Source organism: Rhinolophus hipposideros (genome assembly GCF_964194185.1).
Source record: "Rhinolophus hipposideros genome assembly, chromosome: X".
Lineage (NCBI taxonomy): Eukaryota > Metazoa > Chordata > Mammalia > Chiroptera > Rhinolophidae > Rhinolophus > Rhinolophus hipposideros.
In genome coordinates this window covers 51,015,469-51,028,050 of record NC_138046.1, presented here as the reverse complement: position 1 = coordinate 51,028,050, position 12,582 = coordinate 51,015,469, and the positions used below count along the sequence as shown (strand labels likewise).

The window sequence follows — 12,582 nt, the reverse complement described above, 5'->3', positions numbered from 1 at the left end:
TTTTGTAGGCAGCAACTTTACTGTATTCGTTGATTGTTTCTAACAGCTTTTTGGTGGAGTCTTTAGGGTTTTCTATATATAGCATCATGTCATCTGCAAAGAGTGATATTTTAACTTCTTCATTTCCAATTTGGATGCCTTTTATTTCTTTCTCTTGACTGATTGCTCTGGCAAGGAATTCCAACAATACGTTGAAAAGCAGAGGTGATAGGGGACAGCCCTGTCGTGTTCCTGAACGTAGAGCAAAGGGGGTCAGTTTTTCACCATTACTCATGAGATTAGCTGAGGAATTGTCACATATGGCCTTTCTTATGTTAAGGTATTTTCCTTCTATACCTATCTTACTAAGAGTTTTAATCATAAATGGATGTTGTATCTTGTCAAATGCCTTTTCTGCATCAATTGATATAATCATATGATTTTTGTCCTGTATTTTGTTTATGTGATGTATCACATTGATGGATTTGCGGATGTTGAACCATCCTTGTGCCCCGGGGATGAAACCCACTTGGTCGTGATGAATAATCTTTTTAATGCATTGTTGTATTCGATTCGCTAGAATTTTGTTTAGCATTTTTGCATCAGTATTCATCAGAGATATTATTCTGTAGTTTTCCTTTTTTCTTTTGTCCTTACCAGGTTTAGGTATCAAGGTAATGTTGGCCTCATAAAATGAGTTAGGGAGTACTGTCTCTTCTTCAATTTTTTGGAAGAGTTTGAGCAGGATTGGTATTAGATCCTCTTTGAAGGTTTGGTAGAATTCACTAATGAAGGCATCTGGTCCCGGACTTTTGCTTTTGGGAAGTTTTTGAATGACTGATTCAATTTTATTTTGGTGATCGGTCTGTTTAGATTTTCCTCTTCTTCATGGTTCAGCCTTGGAAGGCTATATGTTTCTAAGAACTTGTCCATTTCTTTTAGGTTATTGAATTTGGTGGCATATAGTCCTTCATAGTATTCTTGGATGATCCTTTGTATTTCTGTGGTGTCCATGGTAACTTCCCCTTTTTCATTTCTGATTTTGTTAGTGTCTTCTCTCTTCTTATCTTAGTGAGTCTAGCCAAGGGTTTGTCAATTTTGTTAATGTTTACAAATAACCAGCTTTTTGTCACATTAATTTTTTCTATTGTCTTTTGTTCTCTATTTCATTTAGCTCTGGTCTGATTTTTGTTATTTCCTTTCTTATGCTGACCTTGGGTTTCACTTGTTCTTCTTTTTCTAGTTCTTTAAGGTGTAACATGAGGTTATTTATTTGGGATTTTTCTTGTTTCTTGAGATAGGCCTGTAATGGTATAGATTTCCATCTTAAAACTGCTTTCGCTGCATCCCAAAAATTTTGGTAGGATATATTTTCATTGTCATTTGTTTCTATGTATCTTTTGAGCTCTCCTCTAATTTCTTCTTTGACCCAGTCGTTCTTTAAAAGTATGTTGTTTAATCTCCATGTATTTGTGTTTTTTCCTCCTTTCTCTTCGCAGTTGAAATCGAATTTCAAAGCCTTGTGATCAGAGAACATGCTTGGTATGATTTCAATCTTCTTAAATTTGCTGAGGCTGATTTTATGTCCCAATACATGGTCTATCCTTGAGAATGTTCCATGTACACTCGAAAAGAATGTATAGTCTGTTGTTTTAGGATGAACTGCTCTATATATGTCAATTATATCCATTTCATTTAATGTGTCCTTTAGGGCTTCTATTTCGTTATTTTCTGTTTGGATGATCTATCCAAAGCTGTCAATGATGTATTTAAGTCCCCTAGTATAATTGTGTTTTTGTCCATTTCTCCCTTTAGTTCTGTTAGTAGTTGCTTGGTATATTTTCGTGCCCCCTGATAGCTGTCAATGATGTATTTAAGTCCCCTATTATAATTCTGTTTTGGTCAATTTTTCCCTTTAGTTCTGTTAGTAGTTACTTGGTATATTTTCTTGCTCCCTGATTGAGGGCATAAATATTGATGACTGTTATGTCTTCTTGTTGTATAGTCCCCTTTACCATTATGAAATGTCCATCTTTGTCTCTTGTTACCTTTTTCACCCTGAAGTCTGTTTCATCTGATATTATTATAGCTACACCTAATTTTCTCTGGGTACCATTTGCTTGGAGTGTCAATTTCCACCCTTTCGCTTTGAGTCTATATTTTTCCTTGTAGCTGAGATGTGTCTGTTTGATATAGCATATGGTTGGGTTTAGTTTTTTGATCCAATCTGCTACTCTGTGCCTTTTTATTGGTGAGTTCAGTCCATTTACATTTAGGGTGATTGTTGATATGTGAGGATTTCCTCTCATTCTATCTTTAGTTTTCTGGTGAGGCTGTGTCTCCATTGTTTCTTTGCCTTTTCGTTGTTATCTATTATTTCTGTGTGGTGGTATTCTATGATGTTTCCCTGTTTCTTCTTTTATTACAGTATATATTTCAGTTCTGGGTTTTTTTTTGAGTGGTTACCCTTAAGTTTATGTAAAAGATAGTTTGATATTTAGAGCATTCCATTTTCTTTAGCATGCTGACTTTCTCCATTTCCATATTTCGGTTCAGGCCTTTACACTCCCCCTTTTTATGTTGCCACAAACTGTCTCTGTTGATGGTGGTCGAATAGCCTCCTTTAGTATTTCTTGTAGTGCAGGTCGTATATTAGAAAATTCCCTCAGCTTCTGTATGTCTGGAAAGGTCTTTATTCCTCCTTCATATCTAAAGGATATCTTTGCTGGATATATTATTCTTGGCTCATGATTTCTCTCTTTCAATAGTTTGAATATTTGGTTCCATTCCCTCCTGGCTTGTAGAGTTTCTGCTGAAAAGTCTGATGATAATCTAATTGGCTTCCCTTTGTAGGTTACTGTCTTCTTTTCCCTGGCTGCCTTGAGGATTCTTTCTTTGTCATTGATTTTAGACAGTTTCAATACAATGTGCCTTGCAGAAGGCCTGTTGGGATTGAGGTAATTAGGTGTTGTATTTGCTTTTTGGATTCGAGGATCCAGTTCTGTCCACACATTTGGGAAGTTCTCATCAACAATTTGTTTGAATATATTCTCTGTTCCCTTCTCTCTTTCTTCTCCCTCTGGTATGTCCATTCTTCTTATATTGCTCTTTCTGAAAGAGTCAGAAAGTTCTTGTTGAATTCTTTCATTTCTTTTATGTCTCAAGTCTCTTTCTTCTTCCATCTGTGTAATTTCCAGGTTTCTATCTTCGATGTCACTGATTCTTCCCTCCATCTGGTCAACTCTACTATCTAAGCTGGTTATTTCATTCTTAATTTCTTCTATTAATAGTTCTTAATCTCCAGAAATTCCATTTCGTTCTTTTTTAAAAATTTCAGTCTCTTTCGTAAAATGCTCATGTAGTTCTTTGATTGTTTTTCTGAGTTCATTAAATTGCCTTTCTGTGTTTTCTTGCATCTCGTTGAGTTTTTTTCAGAACTGCAATCTTGAATTCTGTCATTTAAGTCACGTATTTCCATATCTTTAAGTTCCTTTTCTGGAGACTTTTCACTTTCTTTCTGTGCTGTGTTGTTGCCTTGGTTATTCATGGCAATTACTGATTTATTATTTCTCTTCCTCGATATCTACAGGAGTGGTTTCTGCAACAGGTTGATAGGAAGAGGTCTTTCTTTTGTTTTCCAGTACTTGTTGGTAGAATGTTTTATTTTCTCTCTGACTGCAGCCTTTTTTTCCTCTCGCACACAGTAGTGCTATGTTTTCTCTGCACTATTCCAGCTTCTCATACAATGGGGGTTTCCCTGGGAAACGGGCTTTTCCTCTGTTAACAGTTCACCTGGTTATAGGGCGCAACGTCCCTGTGGGGTTGTGGAGCGCTTTTGAAGTTCCAAAGCTCTTTCTGCACCAGATTCAGAGCCCGTATGTTTCAGCAGTTCTGTTTACTCCTGCAGGGATCTGCCCTGATAGGTGGGGCCATGGGTGGGGTGAGTTGTGAGAGGTGGCCCAGAGCAATGGCGGTGAGCAACACCACAGCGGGTCCTGCTTCCACAGCTCCCTCCCCTTTGCTGGAACTAGTAGGGCTGCGAATCTGTGTGTATGGTCCGCAGTTCTCAGAACAGCATATTTTCCGTTCTTTTTATCTGACACTGCTACTGTTCCGCTTCTAGCACTGGGCAGGTGGTTGCGGGGTGAGCTCTGGTAGGGTTGGGAGGGGGTGGCTTGTCTTAGTCCCTAAGGCTTCCATTCTCTGCTAGGCTGTGAGGGCTCAAACCACCGTTTTCAGCCTTCTTCCCTCAGTCTTTGCTCCGAGGTCTCTGCCGTGTGCGTTCGGTTCAGCCGTGTTATAAGCTGCCCCCTATGCCCTGTGGGCCATAAGCGGAGCCCTAGCAGTCCGAGTTCTTCCCTCTCCCGCAGCTGCGGTAGTTCCAGGATGCAGCGAGCTCGGAGCACTGAGCTAGGTCTGCGTCCTGCGCCTGCACGGCTCTGTCTGCGCACTTCTCCCTTCCCTCCTCCCCTGCTCACGCGATTCTCCCACATTTAGGTGAATTCAGTAGTGGGCCTCTTCGTCCTGCTTGTCTCCTGTGCAGGGAGTCATTTGTGGAGTTATTGTTTAATTAGTTGTAAATTCCAGGGGAGCTTTACAGAGGCTCACGTCAAGCCGCCATTTTGATGAAGTCTCCAATATGCACATTTTCATCGACAATCAGTTAACACTCTTTAAATTCAAGTACCTGTGATGCTATTCTGAGATTACTGTATTTGACTCCTACTGTGTTTCCCGAAAATAAGACCTAACCAGAACATAAGCCTTTGCAGGATTTTTCAGGATTACATCCCCTGAACATAAGCCCTAATGCGTCTTTTGGAGCAAAAATTAATATGAGACCCGGTCTTATTTTGGGGAAACATGGTAGTAGCTTAAGATCTAGAAGTTGCCCCTAACAAGATTTTAAAATCTATTTTGTAGATGGGGAACTGAAACAGAAAAGGACTAAATAATTTAATGTAAAATTGTCAAGGTAATTGTTTGGGGAGGCTTATAACTACAAAGTCTGTTTCTTTAAACTCTATTTGAGCACAAAGTAAAATGTTTGAATAATAATACAATTTTTGTTAGTGCATTAGTTCACTGTGAGATAAAATTCTCTAAATCCTGCGGCTCATAAAATAATGAGCCGAATCATTGCAGCGTGTATCCAAATATCTGAATGCCATTCTGTGGCAAACACTGGGTTAGTACTAGGAACACAGTACAAGCAAAAACAGACATTGCCCCTATTCTCATAGAGCTTACAGTGTTGTGGAGGAGAAAAACATTCAAATGAGTACACAAATAAGTGATACAAATGCCACAAAGGAAAGATGTGTGGTTTATATTAGAACCTTTTAACAAAGGAAGCCTGTCCCCGGGCAGGTGGAAGTAGGTGTGTGTAGGAGCACTGGGAAAGTTTTTCCTAATGAAGTGAACTTGAGATGAAAAGGCCTTGCAGCACCAGATGTGTTTGAGGACTTGAATGAGAACTGATATGGCTGGAGTGCAGAAAGTGGGATACAAGACAAGACAAGCCAATAGACAGGGCTCTTACAGACTATGCAGAGCCTTAGGGGGCATGGTAAGAATTGTAGTTTGTATATTCAGAGCACTGGGAAGCTATTAAATGGTTTGTGGCCAATATATGCCATGATTCAATTCATGTTTTAGAATGGCCACTGTATCCTGGAAAGAGAATGGATTATAAGGAGGTTTGCTAGTTGTAGCCTAATACCTTTTCTCCTCTTTTATAGTAATAGGTCTCTCAGTTTTCACCTGGGTACATGGCTAGAATAAAGAATACTTTATCCTGTTTTCTTTGTTGCTAGATATGGCCTTGTGACTAAGTTCTGCCCAATAGGAAGTGAACGTAAGTGATGCGTACACTTTCTGAACTGTTCCCTCAATGATTATAAGGGAATGCTCTCTTTTTCTCCCCTTTTTGCTGGGAATGTGAGCTTGGTAGTGCTGAGACATTCCTAGAGCAACATTCGAGGGATGTCAACACAACCATCTAGTAGGAACCTAGATTCCTGATATTGTGGAGCTGTCATACCAACTTTGTATTGCTTACCTCTTTTGGTTGTTACATGAGAGAAAAATAAACTTCTATCTTGTTTATGCCACCATTATTTTGGGTCTCTGACCAGCATTCAGACATGTATACTACTAATGAGGGAGCAAAAATGAAAGCAAGGGGACCAGCTAGATGGCAAATGATATTGAAAGAAGTAGATATAGTCCATATAAATTTTGTAGATGATATTGAAATACAGATTCAGGCATCTTGTCTAATTCTTATGGTTCAGTTCTTAAATTCTCACTGAAAGAAAAAAATTCTAGCACTCAAAAAATTATCCCACCCCCCTCAAATCACAAAGGGAATATCTTAATAATCAAGTAAAATGTAGATGACTTTCAAGTATCGTTGCTGTCATATGGTCCTAGGCATACTTGACTTTTAACATCAAGTGATTTTCAATCAGATTTCAGTTATTTTTATTTGGCTTGGGATAATATTAAAATTAATTTTTATTCCTTTTGAATGTATACCAAGTTAGTCACCTACCCCAGAGTTGGAAGATGGCTATGAATAATCAAGGGTTACCTGCATTTTATGAGGTCTGACAATTAAGTTTGCAAACTCATCCTAGAAAAAGTGCTGCATACCTCACTGCTGAATATTACAGTCACATTCGAAGTACTCCCCTTGGGAAGCTATGCACTGATGCCAGTGCCTAGTTCACCCTTCACAGCAATTTTGGAACTCTTTCTGGAATAGCCATCAGAGCTATCATCATATTACCCTTGATACACTGAATGTCATCAAAATGTCTTCCTTTTAATATTTCCTTTATCTTCGGGTAAAGAAAGAAGTCATTTGGGGCCAGATGAGGTGAGTATGTAGGCTGTTCCAATACAGTTATTTGTTTACTGGCTAAAAACTCCCTCACAATCAATGCCATGTGAGCTGCTACATTGTCGTGATGCAAGAACCATGAATTGTTGGCGAAAAAGTGGTTTTCGTCTAACTTTTTCACACAGCCTTTCCAGCTCTTCCAAACAGTAAACTTGGTTAACTATTTGTTCAGCTGGTAGAAATTCATAATGAATAATCCCTCAGATATCAAAAAAGGTTAGCAACATTGTTTTGACTCTTGATTTGGACTGATGGAACTTTTTTGGTTGTGGAAAATTGGTTGACCTCCATTGTGCACTTTGACGCTTTGTCAGGGTTGTATTCGTACAACCATGTTTCATCACCAGTGATACTTGGCCCAAGACATCGCCTCGCCTCTCCAAACGGTCTTGGCAAACTTAGACTCTCCTTTACTTTTGTTCATCGGTGAGCTCTTTAGGGACTATTTTTACACACACCTTTCTAATACCAAGATTTTCAGTTAAGATTTTCCTGTTTCTCTATCAATGTTTACTTGGTCTGCTATGCTTGTCACAGTCAGTTGATGATTTTGACGCACAAGTCAATGAACGCTTGAAATGTTTTCATAAGTTCTGCTCATTACTGGCCGCCCTGACCTCTCTTCGTCAGTGACGCGTTCTCTTCCCTCAGAAAAATATTTAATGTATTTGCACACTGCCGTTTTCTTTGCAGCATTATCCTCATAAACTTGGACTAACATGTCCCTGATTTTACTTCCATTCTTGCCAAGTTTAACAAGAAATTTAATGTTTGTTCGTTGCTCTAATTCAAACTCAGACATTCTTTCGACTTCACACAAAAACACCCAACAACCTTAAGGAATGCCACTCAGCAACACACCGCCACATGTCAACACAAACACAGCTGTGAGACACTAACATACCAAGGTTACGAAACCTTAGTGAGTTGTTTGTACAGTGCTGCCAATGAAAGTGCAAGGTGGCAAGTTCGTGAACTTAATTGCCAGACCTCGTATTAGAAACACAGCCTTGTGCTTCCTCATCTCCAAATGGTAGGTTTGCTTTAGTTGTTTAATCACATGGAAAATTTTGAAATGTTCCTCGCCTAAGAGATAAGTTTTTCTATGCCTCTATTAATGTTAATTATATACCTTTGCTAAGATACTTAATATTTGTTAAGTTACTTAATATTAAGGTAGAAGCAATTGAAAAAGTCCAGTATTAAATGTTTGAAAGAGTACTGTATAGAAATGGTCCTCAAACTTGGCTTCAAATTGGTATCACCTGGATAATTTTAAAAATTACTATGCCTAGATGTCATCCCCCAAGTTTCTGACTGGGGTGTAACCTGGGCTTCAAGATAGTTAGCAGCTCTCCAGGTGATTCTAATGTGTAGATACGTTTGAAAAACCACCGGTATATAGTACTGTTTCAGACACTGTTAGTTTTACTAGAGCTCAAGCTTTAACCAATACTTTCAACTTACCTCCTACAGTTTCATCTACTCTCAATGCAGTTTCATCATGAATTGTGATGGTAGGGAGGAAAAATATAATAATTTGATAGTTTCTAAACAACTTTCATTTTCATAGAGTTCTAGTATATCAGATGTAGAAAAGTCCTGATAAATTCTAATCCCAACTTCTGTTATTGTGTAAATGAAGAAAAAGTCCCAGAGAGGTTTTTTATTTTCCTGAGGATATAATACCAGCTGTTGTGGCATCAGCATTTGTGCCAACTTTGGGGTTTTAGCACCACCTAAAGTACAAGTAAACATCAAACTTTTATAGATTGGAAGTTGAACCACAAAGAGATTTAAATAAAATAACAGCTGCTAATCTGTCAAAATTAGAATTAGATCCTGTACTATTCATCATGTACAGTTTGTATGATCTAACGTTCTTAAATTATAAAGTACATAAGAATTACCTGGGGAGCTTATTTACAATGTGAATTCCTAGATATTTCCCTCAGATTCTGATTCAGGATGACTGGGGGTGGGACCCAGGAATCTTCATTTTTAATAAACTTTCAAGTGAGCCTAACAGAGGTGTTCCCCAGACAAAACTTGAACAACACTGAATAAGCACTGGACCACTTACCCTCCAGCAAATTGCCTTAAGAGTTAACAGGAAAATTCTATTGATGAGTATTTATTGTTCAAGGAATTTTACTTAACTGCAATTTTTAAAAACCGATCTAAAGTTATCTTTATAAGTTATGACTCTGAAAGCCATAAAAAGTAAACATAAAAGCACTTATATACAAGGTATATTATGCTGATCACCATATAAAATCATGCATTTCAACCTCCAGAGCAGTTTAAAATAGTCTAACAAAGTTCTCTTTAATACACAGGCACTGCCACAAATGGGAAAGTTATCATTTTTAAGGCATATAATGATTTAACTTGTGCAAAAAATATAATGTGAAGATTTGAAACTGGTGTGTTAATACTATTTAACAAAATTGGACTTCTAATGGCTTTAGCCAACTCCTCACTAATCAGTTTCTAAACTATTTCAAGAAAAGTTTTTTCTTTAGAAACAAGTTAATAACTGGTAAGAAAAGGTTAGATTAAATTTCTAGGACTTTGCTAATTATTTGTATGTTTAATGCTTATGTTGAATTTATCACCTATGTCTATTAGCAATCAGCAAACTAATGGTATTGACAATAATACTTCTGTTTTCAGTTTGATGGTTTGTTTTTGTCTAGTGTACTCACTGTATACTAGACAAAGCCTGGATACTGTACAAAGCCTGTATACGGCTTTATTAAGAATTTTAACATCAAAATGGCAGTGCTAGTAGCAAAATAATAAACTATTTGCATTTACTGTTAAATATACCATAAGCTAATACACGAGACCTTTAAACTTTCCAGTTCATGTTCATGAATAATTATTAAGTGATTACTATGTGTAAAGTGCTACTAATACCAGGCGACGTGCAGGAGGGGATACACAGATGGTGTAATTGGCAGGTATAATATGATAGAGAGGTTTATACTTGTATTGTGCTTCTGTTGGGGTTTATTCACTAGATTCAAATGTAGATTCCCTGAACTCCTCCCCACTGCTAAGTGGCATTAACTGTTGGTTTCTACCTGTAGCATTCACTCCAACGCTAATGTTTCAGATGCCTAAGAACAGACAAGAAGTAGGGGGAAGAAATAGCCTCACTGATCATCTCCTTCAACAATGTTTCCTAGTTTCCTATTTTTTGTTGTCCTGTCCCCTTGACTCTAATAGTCTTCCTGATTCTAGACTACTTTCCTTGGACTTTGGACTACCATTGTGCCTGCGCTCCTTTTGACCTGGTGTCTTTCTGTTTCTCCAACAGCCTGATGCCTGTTTGTCTAGTTTGCTGACTCTTGGCTTAATCTGACTCCTGATATTTCTGTTTGTCTTGTTGTCCATTTATCTACTCCTTCACCAGCCCTTGGCACACATCACAATCTCCCTATCCCAGCAACTTGCCCAGACCATTTGACCCCAAAGAAATGTCCAAGTGGTGCTAGTGCTCAGTGTACTCTGATTAAAAACTGAGCTTACAATAAAGGAAGCACTGAAAAAAATCAGTCTATACATTTGAAAGAACTAGAATTTAAAATTCTAAATGTTAAAAATAAAATCTTGAACAATCGTGTTAGAGTATAACACATGGGACATAAAAATTAATGGAATGTAGCAACTCATAGGTATCAGTCAATGAATAAATATTTGAGTGCCTACCATGGGTAAGGTACTGTGGTTGAAAGGAAAGGATCTCTAGCCACTGAAATATGTTTACTTTTCAACGAATAAACAAGGCGGCAGAAGATATTCCTTGGGGAGCCTGTTAAGAAAAATTCCACAAATAAGAGAGGGGAAAAGCTGTAAAATAAATTCCACTAATTCCAAAGCAATTAAAATTGAGGATCTTAACTAACTCCTGGCTGAACTGGTTGATAGCATATTTCAGCAGGTCCTGGAAAACCAGTTTGGTGTTTTAAAAATTCTGAGAGAGGTGACTTTCAGACTTGTCACGTGGGATTCCCAAGAGTCCAGTTCCTTGTTCTAATCCACTCCATGTTTATGAAAGTGCATTAGCTGGAAAATCAAGAAGAAAAAAAAAATGTCAGTGCAGGAAGTCATCCAACCCTGATAAGTTCACATGTGGAATAAAGTTGATGGTGTTATTTATTACTAAGGTACTCCTGGTTAAGGGTTATGTGTGTGTACAGTTGGAGGAGGGGCAGGCAAAAGAGAATGTAGATAACTAAAGTGAAATAGAGCTGATGTATTCAGAGCTTATGTTGCTTGAGGTGAGATCAGTTACCTACTTGCAACTGAAATTTCAAACTTCTTCTTAGCGGGGACCTGAGTGGACAAATGGTGACTGATAGTTGGAAATATCAGCAGACATCTTAAATTTTATGCTCAAATGAACGAGCAATGAACCAGGAGAATAAGTCCAGTTGTTTTCCGCTGCTTGTAATTTTTACCTTTTTATTTAAAATCACAACGTCTTTTTCAATGAATGCCTACGTGACTGTGACTTATTACAATGAAACCAGCAACTACACTACAACAGAGACGTGTGAATGTGGTGTTTATGGATTAGCCTCACCAGTGGCTAATGCTGTGGGGGTGGTGGGCATCCCTAAGAACAGTAACTACCAAGCTTGTGACTACAACACTGAGTTCACTGTTACTGAGAAGCCCTGGATTGCACTGATAGAAAGAGGTAATTGTACATTTTCAGAAAAAATTCAAACAGCAGGCAGAAGAAATGCTGACGCTGTTGTGATTTACAACGCTCCAGAGCCTGGCAACAAGACGATACAGATGGCAAATTTTGGTAAGTCATAATGGAGTCCCACAAAGGGTTAATGTCTTTGTTTATCTTAAAATGATATTTCTATCTAGAATTATTCTAGGATCTGACAATGATGGTGTAAAACAATTTTATTTTAAATGTTCTTGCCTGACAAGACTTGGAATTACTTTACTATTAATATTTGTAATTAATTTGTTCCAGGGAAAAAAGCAATTCATGAAATGGTTCCTATTTTCTTTCATGGTTTTCTTAGCTGTATTAGTTTTCTCAGTGTATATTATATAGTTGTATTTTACTAATATATGCTTTTACCTCTAAACATTAAAGAAAAATATTTTCACTCCATTGTTAATTTGAACTTTTCAGTTTGATTCATTTTCTCATGCAAAAGGAGTTGTATGTACTCAAGTATGTGTTAGCTGCAAAACTGATTAATTATTATGATTAAACAATAGCATATGTAAGTGTGCAAATGTTTACAGAAATGAGAATTCAACTGTCTGGTGTATGCAGGTAAGATCTGAATCTGTTTGTGGGACTAATACATATAAAACTGCTCTGTAAGAAACATTATACGTTGAAAAGGGTATGGCAGAAATATGACACTGCAATTCACATAAAAAATAAAGGTCTCCCTTAGAAATGTTCACTTATGACTTCTTAAGAAAATATAATCATCAATTTATTAACTTTATAAAGGTATTTACTTCTGAGAATTACTTTTTATTGCATTTCATTAAAAAATGCCACATTTCAAATAAATGCTTTTTAAGCCACTGAACAAGTAGACTCCTGACCCAAGTTTCTATACTGTAGGTGAGTATGGGTATTTTGGGCCCAAGTCTTGATAAAAAAAAAAAAAAAGGTAATAATTTCAAAAAAGGTAAGAGTT

At 37.4% G+C, this 12,582-nt stretch overlaps 1 protein-coding gene across 2 annotated transcripts in view; it reads left to right on the top strand.

Moving 5' to 3' along the window:
- Positions 1-11,058: 11,058 nt before the first annotated feature.
- The window catches only part of RNF128 (ring finger protein 128), a 122,089-nt gene continuing 120,565 nt past the window's right edge, over positions 11,059-12,582 (top strand). Inside the window, exon 1 of one of the 2 annotated variants that reach the window (XM_081041919.1) lies at positions 11,059-11,711. In XM_081041919.1, the coding sequence (XP_080898045.1) occupies positions 11,306-11,711 (406 nt within the window). In that variant the 5' untranslated portion in view covers positions 11,059-11,305. The remainder of the gene's footprint in view (positions 11,712-12,582) is intronic. The other variant, XM_081041920.1, reaches the window with a different exon arrangement.